General features: G+C 42.9%; 1 protein-coding gene across 2 annotated transcripts in view; it reads left to right on the forward strand.

Annotated features, from left to right (window-relative positions):
- Positions 1-22,368, forward strand: part of DOCK8 (dedicator of cytokinesis 8) — a 218,723-nt gene that overhangs the window by 162,381 nt on the left and 33,974 nt on the right. For both annotated transcript variants that reach the window (XM_025891603.2, XM_025891605.2), the window contains 9 exons: positions 635-790; positions 2,787-2,926; positions 8,689-8,858; positions 12,529-12,674; positions 14,564-14,746; positions 15,124-15,256; positions 16,225-16,312; positions 19,981-20,077; positions 21,428-21,562. In XM_025891603.2, coding sequence (XP_025747388.2) covers positions 635-790; positions 2,787-2,926; positions 8,689-8,858; positions 12,529-12,674; positions 14,564-14,746; positions 15,124-15,256; positions 16,225-16,312; positions 19,981-20,077; positions 21,428-21,562 — 1,248 coding nt within the window. The remainder of the gene's footprint in view (positions 1-634; positions 791-2,786; positions 2,927-8,688; positions 8,859-12,528; positions 12,675-14,563; positions 14,747-15,123; positions 15,257-16,224; positions 16,313-19,980; positions 20,078-21,427; positions 21,563-22,368) is intronic.

The raw sequence follows: 22,368 nt of genomic DNA on the forward strand, positions 1-22,368 counted from the left end.
TTTAAGGAGAGACTTTTCCTCATAACTCTTCCAGCTTTCTCTTGCTTTCTCCTCCACTTCCTCCTCTCTTACTTTGGGGCAAACTGCAGCTTTTTTGCAGGGACTACATACTTCCCTCAGTAATGCGATGCCTTTATCTAAGGGAACTGGTCTGAGAACTCCCCATCGGGGCCTTTAATTAGAAACTACAAAAGAACAGTTGCGGTGTTAGAGTCACCCAGTCATATTCCATTAGTTTTGTGTGGCCCCATATGGGGTCAGCTCCTTTCATTTAGCTTCTCAGACACAGTGGGGTTTTTGTGAAATTTATGATATTATGTTACACTGAAGACATACCTCCAGATTATTTGCAACACCGGTTCGCCGCAGTGTTGTAGATGTGACAAGGGTGGGGGTTGGGTCAAGAATCCACACTGTGGACACCTGTTAGGCTAGAGTTATTAAGGGGAACGCTAACGCGTGACAACTCATTGGGCCTCCCTTTAATATAGAGCTTTCCATCCGTTGCTGTGCCCCTTAATTTTTATTAAATTGATTGTCTTAATCGAGAGAAAGGAGACTTTTGTATCTGCCAGCTTCAACTCCATTTACCTTATAATAAACACGTCTTTCCTGTTTTCATTTTTCTTCCCAGCTGTCGGCCAAGCTCACCAACCTTCTGACGCTCATTTCCATGAGGCTGGAGTTTCTGAGAATCCTGTGCAGCCACGAGCATTATCTCAATCTGAACCTGTTCTTTATGAATGCTGATACTGCTCCAGCGTCCCCTTGCCCTTCCCTCTCTTCCCAGGTGATCAGCTACTGAAAGACTTCCCCAAGCTCTTTGATTTAATTAGTTGAGTCGTTTATTACTATAAAGGTTGGTCTTATTAACTAAAAGACAGATCAGACTATTCACACTGGATCAGTTGATCCAGATACACGCAAGTATGGTCCCCGAAGTCGCGCCATCTAACTGATCATTTACAAGGTACGCGATTGGTTTCTTCCTAGGCTCGAGGGTCCCTGCTGAGGCCAGGAAGTGCAAGGAATCCATACGCATTATCAGAATTTAGAAAATCATAAATAAGTCACATAACTTCCTCTGTCTGGCATTAATCATCTTGCCATATTAGGTGGACCATCTTCTTGCTCACTTTCCTTTTCCGGAACCCCAGAACCATTTGCATATAAAACTACGTATTCCTTTATATTAAATCCAAAATGATCTACTAGTGGTTTTCAACACTGGTATTGCATCTTTGAGCTATCCTAGAACTTTCTATTAATACTGTTATAAAATGGAGTTGGGTGCAAGATGAGTCCATCTTGAATTATGCTCCAGATAATTTAGTTCTTGAAGCACTAAAAAGACCTTGTCATAAACGAATGCAACAGTCTCTTTTATAGAGACTCTATTTCTAATGAGTCTTGTTCTTTATCTGCCACACACACACACACACACACACACACACACACACAACACTTGTATACTTAGAGGCAAGACTTGGACTGACGTGGCTAATCTTTTTTTGTAACAAGGTTCAGCGGGCCCCAGATTCTAGAGGTATTATGCAAATACAGAATTCCAGAGTCAAACAAGTTTTGGAAGCCCTGTGTTAACCGGTTTGTTTGCATTAGGCCACCCAAGAATCCCTAACTTGTTAGTATAAATTGTAAATACCCAAGGGGTGGAGGAGAAAAGTATTTAATAACCACTGATTCCCAGTGATTTCACTATTGGAAACCTTTTTATTTTCCTGCACAGATTTCTTAAGGGACTCCTGCCCTCTAGAAAAACTTTAAGGAAATGCTGTTTTACAATCCCATTCCATTTATAGGTGACAAAGCAGTAGCTCAGGGCAGCAAGCAAGATTTCTCAATATTAGGTTCTATTTTTGTTGCATGTTCCTTAATACTATACAAAGGTGAAGGTTTGTCTTACTAATTAAAAGAAAAAAAAACTTAGCCATTTATGCCAAGTGGCAGGAGCCAGCTGTCAGCCACATGACCATCTCCTTGTGCACTGGGGAGGATCGGACTTACAGCATCAATTCCAAATGGGCTAACTTTGTCCTGAGTCTTCTGCCCTATTTCCCTTCTGACTACCCCAGGGAGTTAGCAACCCCGGGGCCGAGGCCTAGCCTCGGATTTCCAGAGACGCTTTCGATTCCTTTAGTGCAATGTAAAGTGTGCCCCCGAGATAACACAGCAATTATCTAGGACTGGTAAGTCTCACAATCCCCGCCCTGACTCCCCTGCTAGTTCCAGCCAGCAGAATCCGGGCAGTATGCAGAAGCTGTACGCAGAAGCGTAGCTGAGGAGACAGGGGCCTCAAATCAAGGAGGCACTTTGTAGGAGAGGCGTTCCCTGCTCAAAGCCCCAGCATGGGACACAGTGCCCATTTCCCTAGGTTTCCCGATCCACATGATATCCTTGGACTTTCATCTTTGCTTCTGATCTGGGGTGGGGAAGAGAGTATGAGTCCTTTTGTGAAAGACTCTGAGGGCTCTGTTTTTATCTTTCCCAGCTGACGGTTCTCTGTCTGCGGGAATGGGAAAGCAAAGTGACCACCGGAAGTACAGCTCCCACCTGGGGACTCTCCCTGGGAAGTGCTTGCAAAGCCTCCCTCCAGGCAGCCCAGGCTCCTTAAACACTGGCCGTTGTGATTTGAATTCCTGGTTCTTGTTCCTTATGGAACTGCTCCTTGCATTTCTTTCTTTCTTTCTTTCTTTTTTTTTTAACAACATCTCAGTTTATTTTTTTATTTTAATTTTTTTTTAATTTACATCCTTGCATTTCTGTAGAACTCGAGCTCCTGCTCCAGTTTCCAGGACCAGAAGGTTGCCAGCATGTTCGATCTGACCCCGGAATACCGTCAGCAGCACTTCCTCACTGGACTTCTCTTTACTGAACTGGCTGCTGCCCTGGATGCCGAAGGAGAAGGGTAGGTGTCTGACATGTAAACTGGAATGCAAAGCAGAAACAACAACAACAACAACAAAAGCCAAAAAAAAAAAAAAAAAACCCCCCACAAAACCCAAAAGCTCCTTACTAAAGTTTGCGATCCAGCCTCTCCTACTTGGCAAAAAAATCTCTACCATTCACCAGCTCTGAAGAGTGGAAGTATCCATGTGTTGAGAAAAAGGTGCTCATGGGAATGTGGAAAGGCATGAGGGACAGAGAGAAACCCTCATAAAATGGCTTTTTTCCAGCCACTTATTCATTGAGAAGGATTTCCCATTTCTACTACAACAGGCTTCCCAGGGATGCTCTGATTAGTGAACTTGGTAACAAAGCCATTTATAAGATATGCCCCAGGTGTGATCTGTGTACACACAGGGGAAGCAGCAAGATGCTGCTTGGCTTCATGTTGACCAAGGAAGTGGCCACTGATGGGAAGGCAGTCACCCAGTGTGCAGATTAGGTTTCTTGCAGGGAGACCTTCCCAGATTGAAAGAGATGCCCGGGGTCCAGGGCTTATAAATCCTTTCACCTTTTATAAGCCTGATCACCCAGGGGCTTGTGGCAGGATCTAGTCTTGAAGTCAGTGGACAGGGATGGAGATGGACCCACCCCTTCTTTCCTTCTCTCCCTGTGCTCCCTGAGCCATAGGATTAGAAAACCACCATCTGCCCAATTGGATGGAAGGAGACGATGCCTTCCAAAATATTATACATTCCATTCAACACTTACCGAATGCCTACCATGGGGCAGACACAGACACAGTCGGGAGTATATCAGAGATACATCAGTGCACAAAACAGACAAAAGCCCCTGCCCCCATAGAACTCACCACTCAGGGACTCAGATCCAGAGATCGTTAGGATTGGAAGATAATTCAAGCTTAGCCTTTTTGGTGTTTGGGTTAGGCACGAAGCATGGAAGGAACTTGCCCAAAGTTACATAGCAGAACACATCCAGAGCCATGGTCTCCAGAGTCCTTTCCTGGGGTAAACCCTCCAGTACCACACCATCGCCCTCCCTGGAAAACCTCTACCTACGACTCCTCTGTTTTTCCTTGCTCTGCTAAAGAAGTTTCTGGACTAAAGTATGCTGATTAGTGGTAGCATTGCTATATGTTTACAGATTTTTGTCTAATTGGAAGTTTTCAAATTTTCTCTAAGTGCTTATAATTTAGTGAAGGAAACAATGATAGAAGCACCTTCAGCTTATGTTAACTGCAGTCACAAAAGTATCCTAAGCGCTTTGACCTTACTGATGTTGGCCTTGTGAATGTCTGTCTCTGCCTCCCAGGAAGTCAGTGTGGGAAACGGAATGTTCTTCCAGAAATTCAGGTCCTGAATGCATCCTTAGAGAGCTTCAGTCTCCTCTTCTCTCAATCCTAACTATACTCCTCTCAAGTTTCTCAGTAGAACTTTCTACCCTATAACTAACATAAATTTCCACAGCAACACAAAGTGCCGTGATCCATAGGTACTGAGAATGAGGTTTGAGCACAACAAAATCGCCTTCATGTGCGAACACACACACACACACACACGTTTTTCCTTAATTTTCCTTTGCTAGCAGTGATCCACGTGACATCTGAAAGTACTCTTTAGTATTTACATTAGCAGAAGTTTCTAATTTCCATTTCCCTTCTACTGAGATGTCAAGAGCAACAGCCCTGACATCTGTTTTGATTCCTCATAAAATTGTTGCTGTTATTTTACTAGCAACAGAGTAGAGTATGTTCAGAGGTCATCATGTAATTTTCAGTCAGGTGGGTACGTTCTTCAAACACATGCACACACACACACGCACACACGCACGTTCTTCAAACACACACACACACACGCACACACGGTACCTTTTCTACCCCCCAGAGGGTAACTAATTAAGAGTGTCTCTCCTTTGGCAACACAATAATCCCTGATTTCTGGGTTGTCAGTTACCCCTCTGGAAAGTCATTAGAAGTATTGTCACATACTTATTAGTAACTTTACCATGTGGGCTAAAACCTCAGAAAAATCTCCTTTAACAATACTTCCTCCTCATCAGTACTTCCTTTTGCTGCCAATACAATTAATAGACTCACCAACACCTGCCCATCTGAAGGGCAAGGGCCAGTGGGCATGTCTCAGTAGCTGGACTTCTGAAAGGAGCCACAGCTCCAGTTTCTAAGGGTCTCCCTAGAACCCCCTTACCTGGGGATGTCCATAAATGTCCACACATCATTAAATCCCTAGTGTTTTTCAAGCACGTGGAAATTATCTAGCATCTCTTTGTTATGCTACCAAATGGTTAAAGACTTAATTCCAATCCTTCACATGCTCTTCCAGAAAATAGATGGGAGAGGACCCTTTCCAACTCATTCCATGAGGCCAGCATTACCCAGATACTAAAAGCAGATAAAAGACATCACAAGAAAACCGCACACTAATGTGACTGCAGATATAAATATCCTCAACAAAATACTGGAAAACTGAATTAACAACATATAAAAGGGATTATATGCTCGCTGTAGCTACATAGATTTATCCTAGGAATGCAAGATTGGTTTAACATCTGAAAATCGATTGATATGATACACTCTATGCATAGAATAAAGAATGAAACACATTCAGTCATCTCAATAGATGAAGAAAAAGCTTTTGCCAAAATCTAATACCCTTTCTTGAAAAAACACTCAATAAATCCTATAGAAATAGAAGAGCAGCTCCTCAACCTGAGAAAGGGCATCTGTGAAAAACCCACAGCTAACATTGTACTTATCAGTCAAAGACTGATTGCTTTCCTTCCAAGACCAGGAACAAGATAAGATCATCCACTCGTGCTACTGCTATTTTATTCGTCATTGTACTGGAAGCCCTACCCAGAGCAAGTAGGCAAGAAAATGAAATAAAGGCACCCATTTTGGGAAGGAAGAAGTATAACTATCTCTGTTCACAGATGACATGATTTGTTTTTAGAGAGTCCTATGGAACCCACTAAAAACCTATTAAAGATAATAAATGTGTTCAGCAAGGTTGCAAGGTACAAGATCAATATGCAAAAATCAATTATATTTCCATATCCACATGAACAATGTGGAATGAAATTAAGAAAACAACTCCATTTAAAATAGCATCAAAAAGTAATAAAAATCATAGGACTAAATTTTTTAGCAAAGGAAGTATAAGACTTGCACACCAAAAACTATAAAATACTTTAGAAATAAAAAGATCTAAACAAGTGGAGATTCATGACATATTCATGGATCTTAGTACTACTAAGATGGCAATACTCCCCAAGTTGATCTACAAAGTCAGTGCAACTCCTCTCAAAATTCCAGCTGGATTCTTTGCCGATATTGACAAGCTGACCCTAAGATTCATATGAAAATTCAAGGGCCGCAATATAGCCAAAACAGTCTTAAAAAAGAACACAATTGGAGGGCTCACATTTCCTGATTTCAAAATCTACTACAAAGCAATAGTAGTGGTTCTGCCATAAAGATAGACATATCGATCAATGCAGTTGAATTAAGAGTCCAGAAATAAATCTTCACATTTATAGTCAATTGACTTTTGACAAGGGCACCAACACAATTCAAGGGGGAAAGAGTAACGTGTTCAACACATGGCGCTGGGGCAACAACTGGCTATCACATGGACAAGAATCAAGTTGGGTCCCTATCTCATACCATGTGCAGAAGTTAACTCAAAATGATCAAAGACCTCAATGTAAGTGCTGAAACTGTGAAACTCTTAGATGAAATCATAGAGATAATCTTCATGAAATAGGATCAAGCAATGGCTTCTTAGATCTGATGCCAGAAATAGGCACAACGAAAGAAAAAAAAAAGTAGCTAAGTTAGACTTCTTGAAAGTGAGAACTTCTGTGGTATGTAGGATATCAAGAAAATGAAAAGACAATGCACAGAATGGGAGAAAATATCTGCAAATCATAGATCTAATAAGGGATTTGTGCCCATTATATAATTTTGTAAAGATTTATTTTTTTTTATTTTAGAGAGAGAGAGAGCGCACGTGCACATGTGGGGAAGGGGCAGAGGGAGAGAGAGAGAATCCCAAGCAGACTCCCCACTGAGTGCGGGAGCCTGACATGGGGCTTGATCTCATGACCTATGAGATCATGACCTGAGCTGAAATTATGAGTCAGGTTCAGCTTAACTGACTGAACCTCCCAGGCTACCCCCTCTATTTATAATTTTTAAATCTTACAACAATAACAAAAAGACAAGTAACTCAATTTTTTAATAGACAAGGGTCAGAATAGACATTTCTCCAAGGAGAGATGACCAATAAGCACATGAAAAAAGTACTCAACCACATTAACCATCAGGGAAATGCGTATCAAAACCAGATAAATACCCCTTCTCGCTTAGTTCCTTCAGGCAACTGTAACAAAAACACCATAGCCTAGGTGGCTTATAAACAACAGAAATTTATTTCTCATAGTTCTGGATGCTAGGAAGTCCAGGATCAAGGTGCTGGCAGATCCAGTGTCTGATGAGGACCCACTTCCTAGTTCATAGATGGTCATCTTCTTGCTGTATTCCCTCATGGCTGAAGGCAGGAGAGCTCTCTGGGGTCTCTCATAAGGGCACTAGTGCCATGCATGAGGGCTCCACCCTCATGACCTGATTCCCTCCCAAAGGCTTCTGCTCCTAATACCATCACACGAGGAATTAGGTTTAAACATATGAATTTTGAGAGGACACAAACGTTCAGTCCATAGCACCTTCATACCCACTAGGATGGCCATAATAAAAAGATAAATACTAACTAGTGTTGGCAGAGAGAAAATGGAAACTTTTCCCTGGGGTTGGGGGGATGTAAAATGGTGTATCCATTGTTGAAAACAGTTTGGTGGTGGGGCACCTGGGTGGCTCAGTTGGTTAAGCACTGGACTTCAGCTCAGGTCATGATCTCAGGGTCCTGGGATTGAGCCTCTGGGCAGGCTCCACACTCAGTGAGGAATCTGCTTGTCCTTACCACTCTCTCTCTGCCCCTCCCCCTGCTCATGCTTTCTCTCTCTCTCTTGCAAATAAATAAAATCTTAAAAACAAAACATTCTGATGGTTCCTCTAAAGGTTAAATACGGAGTTACCACAAAATCCAGTAATTCTACTCTGAGGTATGAAGTAGACTTCATATCCAAGAGAAGTAAACTTATATCCGTACAAAAGCTTATACACAAATATCCAAAGCAACATTAATAATTCATAATAGCCAAAAAGTGGAAATAATCCAAATATCCATCAACTGATGAATGGGTTATTAAAATGTGATCTGGGGCTCCTGGGTGGTTCAGTTGGTTAGGCATCTGACTCTTGATTTTGGCTCAGGTCATGATCTCAGTGTCGTGAGATCGAACCCTATGTCAGGCTCCATGCTGAGCGTGGAGTCTACTTAAGATTCTCTCCTCCTTCCTCTCCCTTTGCCCCTCTCCCTTTGCCCCTCTCCCCTACCTCAAACCCCCCTACCTCAAAATAAAATCTATCTGCACAATGGAATATTCCTCAACAATAAAAAGGAATGAAGTACCAAATGCTACAATATGTTGGACTTTGAAACATCAAACCCAGGACCAGAACACAGGCAGTCTGTTTCTGGATTCTAGACACTTCTACCCTCTTTTATTTGGTTTTCACATGTCACCCCAATGATCAGGAGCATTCTGATTCCTCCTTATTGTTTAAGAGCATTTTGGCTGATCTCCCTTGACCATAACCTCTAGCTTTCTGTGTTGTACCAATAGAATCAGCAAAGTGCAAAGGAAAGCGGTCAGTGCCATCCACAGCCTTCTGAGCTCTCATGACCTGGACCCGCGCTGTGTCAAACCGGAAGTGAAGGTCAAAATCGCTGCCCTCTACCTGCCTTTGGTTGGCATCATTTTGGATGCTTTGCCGCAACTCTATGACTTTACAGGTAATGATGCCTTCATGTCCTTCCTTGGATTGTTGGGGGCCCCTGCCAAGGGAATGAAGTTTCTGCTCTTAGCTCTAGTGCTGATATGTTTGTGTGAGCAGGTTTCCACACCGGTGGTCTCCAGACGTGTTTCATATAAGTCCCAATAAGTTTTGGGGGTTTCGGGGGTTTGGTTGTTTTTCTTTTTTTTTTTTTGGTCCCAATAAGGTTTTGGTTTGTTTGTTTTGTAAAGGACCGTAGTCATGTGTGTGTGTTTTAAAATATTTTTTATTTTAATTCAATTAATTAACGTATAATATATTATTGGTTTCAGAGCTACAGGTCTGTGATTCATCAATCTTATATAACACCCAGTGCTCATTCCATCACCTGCCATCCTTAATGTCCATCACCCAGTTGACCCATCCCTCCAACCCACCTCCCCTCCAGCAACCCTCAGTTTGTTTCCTAAGAGTCTCTTATGGTTTTTCATTCAGAAATCACTTGTTCATTCATTCACTCATCTGCTGGTATATGATGAACTTTATAGACCATACATCACAAAGGATGAAATACTAACAGAATTACTCCCATAGGAGATCACCACTCTAAGGCATTGAAATAAAGGTGTTTCTTCTCTTTTCTCTTATGAATGGCTTAGGAAAGAAGCAGACTCAGATGACCCTAAACAATTGTTCCATATCATGGTGTCGGGGTACCTGGGTGGCTCAATTGGTTAAGCATCTAACTCTTGATTTTGGCTCAGGTCATGATCTCAGGATCATGAGAGTGAGCCCTGCATCGGGCTCTGCGCTGAGTGTGGAGCCTGCTTGGGATTCTCTCTCTCCTCCTTCTGCCGCTCCCAACTCTAACTCTTTCCCTCTGTCTCTGTCTCTTTCAAAAAAATCACGGTAATCATGGTGTCTTCAATATTAGGAAATTCTTCCATGGCAATGGAATTTTGCCTTTGGCCCTAAGAGGCTGATTCTGGGGTTGAAAGTCCGTATCTCTCATTTTTCAGCAAGAGGACAAGATAAATCGTCTTACAGGAGTTTGTGGACCTCCTCAGTTTATTTACATATTACAGCGTGGATTAGGGAATGTAGATGTACAGAAAATGGGCAAGGGATGTACAGAAGCAAGCTTGGCCCAGGGGGTAAGCGTTCTCTGGTAGTGCCTGACTGGAGTCCAGATTGAGAATACAGCTGTCTTCAAGATTTAATGATATAATCCAGAGCACAGCAGATGACCTGTAGACCATTGCCAGAATTTTGCCGAAAGTTTCTAGAAAGTTCCATGTAAAGACCTATGACTCATTTGTTCCCAAAGCAGGGAACTGCTTTAGCACACATTCTCCTAAGCTTCCTTGTTGATGAGAATTTTCCCAGTTAGTCATTTTAGATCAAAGCTTTTCAGCGCTTGACCTCCAAGGCTCTTAAATCTCAATGGTTCCTTAATGTATGGCACTGACCTTTATAGTCGTGATGTAGCTGACAAAAGGGAAAACAGTGAAGGTATTCTATTATTAGAGGTAATATAGTGCATCTATTACATATGGAATCCTTACTACTAAGAAGAATATAGTTTTTTAAACAGATATACCTGAATTCAAATTCCAGCCCCTTTATTGCTACATGTGACCTTTGAAGAATTCCTCAACCTTTCAATGCCTTCCTTCCCCTTTCCTCAACTGTAAAAATGTGGTAACAATGTCTACATCTTAGCATTGTGATAAGGATGAACTGAGAGACCCTCTATAAAAGCATTTTATGTGGCAAATGTTTATATCCTTCTCTCTTTTATAACCATGACCCTGTGCATATTTAGGGGAAGTAAGAATGCATCCTCAAATCGGATAATGTTATCAGATCTTACATAATTGCCACATGCTACTCATTTTACCATTTGTTTAAAAACTCGGCTGCCTTTAAACACAAATAGTGAACTCTTATTTTAAAAAAACTGAGTTCTAAAAATATTTGAGTTCTGTTTTCAGAATTTTAGCAGAAGGAAATACTGTTTGCAATCTAATTTTCCTGAAAAATTGAAGATACAAATACTTACAATGTTGACAAGCATAACAAAATAAGAGTTTTTAATGAATCAATGAGTTGCAAGTGATTTAATACACTTTTCTGAGAACTGCTTAAGCAAAAACTTTGTGTGTGATTGGTAGTGAAAAACCAACATTTTAAGTGGTGGGTCCTTTTTTTTGTCCCCACACATCTAGATCTACAGATAAACATAAGTATGTCTATATTATGTAGAGATAATAAATTAACGTTCATATCAGATATTTGAAATTTAATACCTTATTGCCGAATTTGTGATATTAGCTTGTTAATTTATGAAGAACTGAATAGTTCTGTAATTACAGGTTCCTTTCTATTTGGTCATTTTTAAAAATATATGAATAGAGTAAAAAATATATTACACACCTGAAACTAATATTATACTAACTAATTGGAATTTAAATAAAAATTTAGAAAAATTTTTAAAATACTATATTACAGGAAAGTGTTATGAATGCTTTGAAATTTTTTATTTTTACAATTTGAAAAATTAATTTCTAGCTGAATCTTTTGCTGAGCATTTTGTCTCTTTTATTAGCCTGCCTGCTTTTTCCTAGAGAGGGTGGCAGTTTAGCAGTAATGCTAGACATCAGGGTTTTGGTTTTCTTTTTAAGATTTATTTACTTATCTGAGAGAGAGAGTGTGTTGGGGGTAGGGGCAGAGGGAGAGGGAGAGGGAGAGAATCTCAAGCACACTTCCCACTGAGCACGGAGCCTGATACGGGGCTCGATCTCACAACCCTGAGACCATGATCTGAGCTGAAATCAAGAGTCAGATGCTTAACCGACTGAGCCACCCAGACACCCCACAAGACATCAGGTTTTAAATTACTGTGCTGACTTTAGTGGCTAATAATTATCCGTTCCTCTGTGGGTAGGAGACATAGGGAAATACTGTTTTGTGCTTCACATCAGCAAAGATTTTTTTTTTTAACTTTTAAAGAGCAAAAATTGAACAGAAAGTATAGAGACTTCCCATATACCCCCTGCCCCCATGTATATACAGCTTCTCCTGTTGTCAGCATCCCCCACTAGAGGGGTACATTGGTTACCACTGATGAACCTACAGCAATACATCATAATTACCAAAGTCCATGGTTTACATTAGGGTTCACTCTTGGGGTTGTAAATTCTGTGGGTTTGGACAAATATATAATGCTGTGTATCCATGATTATGGTATCAACCAGAGTTGTTTCTCTACCCTAAAATTCCTCTGTGCTCTGCCTGGTCATCCCTCTCTCCCCCCAACCCCTGGCAGCCACTGAACTTTTTAGCATCTCTGTAGTTTTGCCTTTCCCAGATGTCATAGAGTTGGAATCATAATATGTAGCCTTTTCAGATTGACTTCTTTCACGTAGCATGCATTGAAGATTCCTCTGTGCCTTTTCATGGCTTGATAGCGCATTTCTTTTTACTGCTGAATAATATTCCATTGTCTGGATGTACTACAGTTTATTTATCCATTCATCTGCTAGAGGACATCATGCTTGTTTCCACGTTTTGGCCATTAGAAACATGCAGATTTTTGTGTGGGCATAAATTTTCAACTCCTTGCCTAAATACCAAGAAGCACCATTGTTGGATTGTATGGTAAGGCCAGTGATGTTTTCATTACACAGCTGCAGATGCCCGTAGTGGAAAAAATCGTGCCAATGGCTCAGATGAAGACCAAGAAGGGACCAGTGCAATTAACCAGAACGTGGCGCTGGCCATAGCCGGAAACAATTTTAATTTGAAGACAAGTGGAACAATGCTTTCTTCCTTGGTATGTTGGTGCACCTTTCTCTGGTTTATTTTTTGTTCTGTGACTTGTCCCATCTTCTCATGGGCTTGTTCTTGTATTTACCTACCGGAACCCAGAGCAGAGCAGGCTGTGAGATTCCTGCCTCTTTGCTCAGTTCCGAAAGGCATCGGCGTGGAGCTAGCAGCTGAGAAGGGCAATGGCACACGTGAGGCAGCATAGTCACAGATCATCCTGGCTGCAGCAGTAGATCCATAAACCAAATCCAGGCAGTCTCAACGGTGCCTGAGTTCAAGGTTCAGAACACCAGAAAGAGGTGAACTTGGGATATCTGAGATCAGCTCAAAGAAGATCAAACCAAGGCTCCCTTGGTTGGGAGGCTTGAGTGGTGTTTATTCTATGTTTATCATTCACACTATGTTTGCCTCCAAAAAAGTGGTTGAAATGGTTGAAGGGGCCAGTTGCTTGGGGTGAGTACTTCTTAGGCAAAAGACTTCAGCTTTTCTGGGTCCCCAGGGAGCCCAAACAGAGTGGGATAGCTTTGTCCTTTTGCACAGACTCTGGGCTTAAAGAGCAGTGCCTCCAGGAACACGGGGTCTGATTTCTTTGAGGTGGGAACTCCTTTCCCTGAGGAGCTCGACTCTTCCTTTGGCAGACAGTGACAGCACTGCATCGTCCAGCTTCATTTAACTTTGCATTTCAGCGTAAGGTATACATCTGCAGAGAACTCCACTTGGTTCTCTCCTGGGAGAGGCAGCATCTAGACCTAAGTAGCTTCTCTGCTGGATGGCTTTCCTCTCTTCCTTCCAGCACTTAGCAAGCCCCCACCCCGAGGACAGCCCCGGGAGGGCTGGAGGGCAGGGATGTAAGAAAGAGAAAAGACCCTTGAGAGTTGACATCGCTCATCATCCTGCAGTTGGAGACATACTGTGTTTCATGACCTCCTTCACCTTAATAATGTGCATCTTACCAAAGTTAGCTGCCCAAGGCAGTGTAGATGCCTTTTACATTGTTAATTGGCTCAAAGGGCATATGCTCAGATGCCCAGAGTTCACCGTTAGAGGATCTTCCCTAGGCAGTTATCACTAAGGTTTTCATATCTTCTTGTCACCATACTCAGGAAGACTAAACTAATTTCATAAGCCCTATCATTCCCAAACCAGCATTTCCCACACATACTCACAAGTAGGCGGTTTCACATTCCACTGGGTATTAGCTACACCGTGTGAACCAAAGGTGCAGCCACATAATCTTTGTCTTGATTGGATGAGTAAAAGAAAGTGTGCTCCGCACTCAAAATCGAACACTTGGGACCCAGGTCTTAAAGCAAATAGCCTGAGCCCCCACCCCAACCCCCAGGAAAACATAAATTGTAAGTGAAGTCCCAGCACAGAGGACTCCACTAAATTAGGGATTTGATTCATTTGCCAAGCACTTCATGACCCTTATATTATACTTTGGACTCTGACACAGAAGTTCACTCTTGAACAGTTAGGATGTTTCTGGAGCCTGGCTAGTCTTGTTCTCTGCTCTAATTTCAACCCTCTGGTGTCCCGCTGGAAGGAGAAATACTTGGAATCTTAGCAGCTTGGAAGCTCCCTTTGTATCATTGAGACTGGGGGTGGGGGGGCTGGTCAAGGCAGGACAGACCATCAGACCACACTGCTCCGGAGCCGGAGGGTGCCGCCGAAAGCCTGGCTCAGATACCGCCCCACGTGAGCCCCTTTGCTGAGCACCTCAGTTCAGGGAACGCAGCTCCATAGCCCTGGAAAGTTCGGGCTCCTGGAAACAGTTTCCCAGCCAGGGACAAGTGCAGTGCCTGTGTTCTAAGAGCTTAGCATCCCCTAAGCTTTTGGGGTTCCCATGGCTCTACTTCTTCCCCCACGTCCATCTTGCCCTCTGCCTCCCTACAGCCCTACAAGCAATACAACATGCTGAATGCTGACACGACCCGCAACCTCATGATCTGCTTCCTCTGGATCATGAAAAACGCCGACCAGAGCCTCATCAGGAAATGGATCGCCGACTTGCCATCCATGCAGCTAAACAGGATCTTAGATCTCCTTTTTATCTGTGTCTCGTGTTTCGAGTACAAGGTGAGTGTGAGGTGGCTCAGCCTTGCACCAACTCTTAGCTCCCAGGTTCAGGTCGATGTTGTTACTACGGTTCCCCTTGGCTTGGGGGTGGAGGGGAGGCACCATCTGTTGGTCTCACTTCTGTATTAAAACCCATAACCTCTTTGCATTCTAGATACGGCCATTTCTCAGAGGAAGGATCTCTGCCTTCTTCAGAGAGAACCTCATTCCATTGTCATTCGCAGGATTTCAGCCATAGGACGCCCCCGAACAGTATCTCCATGGGGGCACATGTCCAAAATGGCTGTTCTTCACTGCAGAGCGCTGTGTTTTGGGGGTTCTCCCCACGCACAGACATCTCACTACACTGAACAGCCTTCTGCCTCTTTCCTGTCCAGGGAAAACAGAGTTCTGACAAAGTCAGTACCCAAGTCCTGCAGAAGTCAAGAGATGTCAAGGCCAGGCTGGAAGAGGCTTTGCTCCGCGGGGAAGGGGCCCGAGGGGAGATGATGCGGCGCTGTCGGGCTCCAGGTGTGTTGGCCTTGCCCTTCCCTGCTTCCTGTCAGTGAGTTTTACACCCTCGGTGAGAAGTGTCCTCACAACGCGAGTAGACCTACCACTGCTTTCTTAAGATGTTAGGATAATAAAGACAAGCAGGTTCCCGGATTCCGTGCATGATGTATGAAATGTTAGCTGTGTACTTTCGAGGGAAGGCTGCTGTCCTGAGGTCACAGGAACCCTGGAAATGTCCCCAGATGTGTCTTCTGTTTAAGACTTGTCAGTGGTACAGGTCACATGCAAGGACATGAGTCACAGGATAGGTGGAATGTGGTCACCCTCAAGGTCAAAGCCTCTCCCCGGGGCATTTGACTACTCGTCTTTGTGGAGCACAGTCAAGACGCTGGATAATTCTGATTCCAAAATCATCTCCCCCATCATTCAGGGCATTACTAGAACACAAACGATTCCCCGCCCCCAACCAGGGGTGTCCGAGTGTTCCAGGCCTGCCAGGAATGATCTCAGAAAGGCTGAACTCACTGCTGTAGAGTTGAGTGAGGTTCTCAGGCATGCTCCGTCTTAGTCACCATGCTCAAAGTTACAGAGTGACAGCTCATTCTGTGCAGTGGGACACAGTGGCTGGGAGCTTGGGGGGAGCTCAGCTCTTGCAGTGGTGGGGGGAGGGCACCCCCATTTAACACCCACACACTCCTCTTCAGTAATAAACTGAGAACCCCAGTTTCACTGGAACCCTCTGTTCAGGACACACATGCTCACCCACACTCCAGAAAGGCAAGGGTTCTAAAGCTGTAGGCTGTCGATCAAAGTACAGGTGGCCAGGTCCTGGGCAAAACCATGTCTCCTCCTGGCGTCCCTCATGGGCTCTAATTCGCCGGAGGCGCGGTGCTGAGTCCTCTCCGCTGAGCTTGTTACGGAACTTGTGGTTATCTTAGAGGGTTTCATGCTAATCACATTCCTCTCGTGCATTTCTTAACTCCTAGGGAATGACCGATTTCCAGGCCTCAGTGAAAACTTGAGATGGAGGAAGGAGCAGACACATTGGCGGCAAGCTAATGAGAAGCAAGATAAGTGAGTCACTCAGCAACTTTGTGCTACTTTTACCTAAAGTCTAAAACCCTTTTTCCCAGGGTACTTGTATTACTGAAACAGCTACATCCTTCCAAGGGTAAGAAAGTGAAACATCATTATCTGGGTAAATTCGCTTCGTCCAGGGACCCAGGATAACCAAAGGTATAAGGAGTAATGATTTACAGCTCTGAAAACTTGACCACACTGATAAGCATTTAAAGAAAACTAGTATTTAGCAATCTCAGATAGTTTGACCAAAGCTGCTGGAGGTGACAGAACAGGGCACCGAAGACCACATAGTTCAAATTCATATTTCCATTCCGGAAGCATGTACAAAAGGTGTAGTCAGAGATATTTATGTCAGTATCACTCAGTATTTTTTAAAATGGAAACATTGTAAATGCTCAAGAATAGGGAACTATGTAAGGAAATGTTAGGTTGCTATTAAAATTTCATGACATGGGACATGCTTATGATATAATGTTAAGTGAACCAAAGCAGGATAGACACTTGATTTTAGAGTAGAATCTTAAATCTCTAACTACGTAGGGTAAATACATTTTAAGACTGGCAGGAAATTTACCAAAATATTAACAGCGATTTTCTCTTTGGGTGAGAACAGGTGGTTCTCTTTGGGTGTTGAGGTAATCGATGTTTCTTTCTTTATACTTTGCTGTATCTCCTACAATGGGTATGTGTATTATTCTCTATATATACATGCACATATGCACACATATACACATATACATAAGATAATACATGCTATTATCAGCAAAAAATATAAAAAATGAAAGAAGAAAAATCCTGCTGCTTGGATTGCAACGTATGAGATATATATGTGTAAGACTTTGAATACATAAGGACATACAACTAGATATGTTGAACAGATAGCTCATGTCTGCCATTCCTCTTTGTAGCAGATAGCTTAATGAATCTCAGGGTCCACTGAGCAAAACATTACATGGTTGAGGACCCTGCCCCACACACTCGACAAGGTATTAGGTAGCCCATCTCCACAGGGTATGAAGCCCCCATCATGGGGGTGTGGGGGTAGGGCAGACTTGAATAACAGTGTTGTTTCCTCAGTAAATACAGTTACTGTCTTTGTTGTCATCACAAGAATGAATCATTCTAGTCCGCTTATGGGACTTCTGAGAGTCAAATTTATTTTAAAACATGAAGGAGATAAACACATTTTTATTACAGATGTTACTGAGAAAGCCCAGTTGTTGCTCTTATTAGTAATATCCATTTGCTGTGGGTATTTTATTCTCGCTTTAAGTTCCCTGAACTAATTTTTGAGATGTTTGGTTTTGAGAACCCATAAATTCTAGCTCAGGCCATGCGCACCCTGTCTTCCCCAAAAAACAAAAAGAAAGAAAGGCGCGTGGGGTTCTGTGCTACAGAACCGCTTAGGGGGTTGGGCCATTTACTCTCTGAGATTAGGAGAAGAGCCTAACAAGATATGTTCGGCCCGGGCTGCATAAATTGAGGTTTTGGGAAACCTGCCCCTTTTGCTTGCAGAAATAACACCACACTGAGCATGCAGGGCCTCTCAGTACTCCCTGGTCAGGGGCAGTGTGGGTTATTTTGTTTTGTTTTGTTTTGTTTTTCAAGAGAAACCATAGTGAGATTTAGCTATTTGGAAAACTTTTTGTCATTATAATAGGGGTGTCCTTCACCTTTTTCTTTCAGATCATTTTTTAATTATTTTGGATCTGTTTCTTTTAGAGCAGTAATTTTCAACTGGGCTATACACTGGAATCACCAGGAAAGCTTTTAAAGCTCCCAGTGCCCAGATGTACCCCCAGAACAATGAATTCAGAACCTCCCGCAGTAGGACCCAGAAATCAGTATTTGGTAAAACTCTAGGCAATGCCGTTGTCCAGTCCGATTTTAGAACCAACGTTTTAAAGGACAGGCTGGTAAGCTTTCTAAGACCTGGATCGGAGGCAGTGATAGCTGAATGAAAATACAAGTGTACTTAATATGACTGAACTGTACACTTAACAATGGTTAAGATGGAAAACTTTATGTTATGTGTATTTTACCACAATTGAAAAACTTTGACAACAAAAATGAAAACCAGATCTAGGTCTGCATTGTCCCATAGGGTAGCCACATTAGCTATACAAGTGAAACATAGGCCAGATTTTGACGATTTAGCACCAGTGAAGGAATGGAAAAGGTCTCATAAGTAATTTTTATAGTGATTACACATTGACAGTTTTTTTTCTGTAATGGGTCAAAAAAAATATGTTCAGTTACTTCCACCTGTTTCTTTTTGCTTTCTTTAGTGTGGCTACTACAAAATGGAGAATGTTATTTGTGTTCCTCATTATGTGTCTGTTGCATGGCATTGCTCCAAATCAAAATCTACCAATATATTTTTTTAAAAATAGCTTTTATATTTCACTTTCCTTACACAAATATTATCGCTTGCAGAATGAAAAACAACGTAGGAGCCCCTTGGGACCAGAGAGCCTATCCTAAGCTTGAAAATTTTAAAAATTTTATTTATTTGTCAGAGAGAGCGAGAGAGAGCACAAGCAGGGGGAGTGGCAGGCAGAGGCAGAGGGAGAAGCAGGTTCCCCACTGAGCAAGGAGCCCTATGCAGGACTTGATCCCAGGACCCGAGGATCATGACCTGAGCCGAAGGCAGACTCTTAACTGACTGAGCCACCCAGGCGCCCCAGTTTGGAAACATTTAAAACACAAGGAAGTATTTATTCTGAGCCCTCAGCAGCATATAAGCAGTGGCAGAGATCCCATTGTTGGGTGAAGGGGACTCAAGAACAGCCAGGTGGTGACCCTGGTCCAAGATTTGTGGGCTCACATCATGCCCCAACCCCTAGGGTGACATTTTGGCCTTGGGGGCGTCTTGGGGAAATGAATTCTTCACACTTCCCTTTTCTGGCCACTAAATTTAGATGATACAAAATATCCCTTTCCAGCTTCACTTAGATTTTATGAGAATCAATGAACTAGTGCCTGAAATATTCTGGTTCCTCAAAATGGAAACCTCACAGAGAAGCAACACCAGGCGATTTCCCGTTCCCTACCATTCCCTAGTGGGTAGTAACCAGTGTTTACCCAGCGGGATGTTAGATGACCTGCCATCCTGCAGGAATGCCACCTTGCTGCCCACTGGGGAAAAAAACAAAAGGTCCCCACTTGACTGAGCAGCCCCCCAAGGTGGTCTTTGGGAAGTCAAGAGACTGACTCTTCCCTGCCCCAGTTCAGAAGTAGCAGCTTTCCTAATCCAGCAGCAGTGTTGTCTGCCAGGTTCAGATCCCATCCAGCCCCACTCCCCCTGGCCTGTGGCACAGGCTTCCCTTGATTCAGATCTAGAGATGGTTCTCATGCAGGAAATCCAGGAACGGCCCGAGGCTTCACACAGCAATTGGATTGGCTAGCCTGACTGCTAGTAGTGACCAGTAATTGCTTTTCTCCCCATTTTTGTTGTTTCTATAACTGTCATCATTATTAGGCACTAATCTCAGAAAGGGTCCTGCACTCTTTGGTTCTCTGTGGCCAGCTCCTCTGTTTTCATTTCAGGATGGACTATTCAGAACATTTCTTTATGCTTTGGTGCATAGATTTGCCATCACTGGAATACGGCCAGGGTTGATATGCTCTTTAATTTGACCTTTTTTTTTTTTTCTTAGAACAAAGGCAGAGTTAGATCAAGAAGCCCTGATCAGTGGCAATCTGGCTACAGAAGCAAATTTAATCATCCTGGATATGCAGGAGAACATTATCCAGGTGAGGACAACACACACCTGATCTGTTCGACATGTTTACTGGAATTTAATAAGGAATTCTTGATAGATAACTGTGAAAGAAATGTGATCCCAAAATGCCCCCCCCTTTATTTTTTTTTACCATTTATAATAGTGTTCACCTTACAAATTCCAGAGATACTCAACATTCTCCTGGCTTCTTTGACTCACTGCTCACTTAGGTGCTTGACAAGGTGATCCTCATAGTTAAATCTGCCAAGTCTATAGCATAGATGGTGGCTTGTGGCTGATGATCTAGAATAGGGATGGTAGCTGGGGTTTTTGTTTTTTTTTTTTTCTGATGGGCCAACTCCAGTTGAATTAAAGTTGACGTCTAGTATGGGAGCTAAGGTTATGACTGGACTAGGTGGAAAAGGTGCTAGGTCTGAACAATGAGGTCTACTTTGGACACTGATTGGTGAAGGAAAGTTACTTGTACCATGAATTTGCCATCCCCGCTGCAGAAAGCATAGTGCCGCCGTGAACATTGCAGTAAGACAATTTACCATACTAATTTTATCTCCTAAGTGAGTGTTTCCAAAAATTCCCAAGAAGTCTAGGTCATAATGGGGTTTTGGTTAACCTGAGAAATGAGTCCCTCTGTGTTTCCAGTGAGAAATCATTTATTTGGGTAGATCTAGTGTTGCTTTTTGGACCTAGGAAGAGAAATATTGTTGAAACCTAGGAAAACCTTAGTTATCCATACTTTTAGGTGGTCTAAAATCAAAGTAACTGTTATACAAACATAAAGACAAAAAGTATGTGGTGTCTCTGATATCTTAAACACTTGGCATCATATTGACTATATCTCTATCCATCACCGCTTTGACTGCTATGTACTTACCAGTTCTCAAAATGTTTTTTTTTTCCCCAAAGAAATGGCACTTATCTGTCATTCTCTTCGGTGGTATTAGTCTTGCTGTTCTATTTAGAAACACTGCTGTCATCAAGCAGCCCCTTTTATACTGGGAGGCTGACAATTGTGTTTTGGAGCCCACAAGGAAAGCTGTGCCTTCTATATAAAGAAAGAGCATTCCAAGAGCTGTTGTCTGGGCTGGGAGGATGGTGTGCCTTATAACTTCGTTTAGCAGCCTGGAATTGGGCATAAATCCCAAATCATTTGGGAGTTTTGGAATAAAGTCATTTGGAAATAGGTCTTCAGCTGTCATGGTAATGGGGGATGTGTGTGGTGGCCAAATCCTGAAGATCTTAGACTAAGAGAGATGGAATGTCAGCATCGCCGTGCTGATTGTTAAGAGCGCCGACTTGTGTCCTTCACCCCTCTGCTCCCTGGCACAGGGATTCAGTGACGCTGTTCTTCCGTTCCCCTCAGGCAAGCTCGGCTCTGGACTGTAAAGACAGCCTTCTGGGAGGTGTTCTAAGGGTCCTGGTGAATTCTCTGAGCTGCGATCAGAGCACCACCTACCTGACTCACTGCTTTGCGACGCTCCGGGCTCTCATCGCCAAGGTAAACACGGGATGCTTGTTTTCTTACTCCTAATTAAGAGCTGAGAATCTCATCCGGCCTCCCTCTTCTCCCATCAGGTGCCCCAAACCCACACAGCACGGTATTTAGTGACATCAAGGTAAAGGTCTTAAGTCTCCCTAAGAATAAAGCAGATGCCCTGATTTTTTTGAGAAGTCACCATTAGGAACAACAGTGGCTCTCACACTTGAAATGTGGATAGAACTATAGACATTTGACATGGCCACTCACTGGAGACATGAGGGCAAAACCAGCTGAGCACCTTTACCTTTCACCCTTTTCAATACCGCATCTGGGTGAGCTTAATGTCCTAAACATGACGCCCATCAGTAAGTCTTGCAAAATGTCTTGTCATAAAATGAGAGAAGATTTAGAAGTAAATTTCTCATCGCCTGAAGAATATAGATTTTCCTTACATCAAGTGGTCTAATGCAGTTTACTTTCTCCCCCTGGATTGGAAAGCTCTCAGTCGGTACCTTCTTAACGGGATCTTTTACATTTTTTTAAGTTTATTTATTTATTTAAGTAATCTCTACACTCAACATGGGGCTCAAACTCACAACCCAGAAATCAAGAGTTGCATGCTTTTCCAACTGAGCCAGCCAGTAGCCCCGGGATCACTTACATTTACAAAGTAGAATTCTCCTGCTCTCCGCTCTCAGGATTATTTTCTCTTTCTTAGTCACCAGTAATTTCCAGGGGGCTCAGTAAATGCAGGATCCTTCCTGCAGAGAGGTGACTTTGCCAGTGAACGCAGCCTGGCTAATGATGCGGTGAATCACACAGCC

This window comes from Callorhinus ursinus, unplaced genomic scaffold (assembly GCF_003265705.2).
Source record: "Callorhinus ursinus isolate GAN/ISIS: 27379988/994484 unplaced genomic scaffold, GSC_fseal_2.0 scaffold28, whole genome shotgun sequence".
Classification (NCBI taxonomy): domain Eukaryota; kingdom Metazoa; phylum Chordata; class Mammalia; order Carnivora; family Otariidae; genus Callorhinus; species Callorhinus ursinus.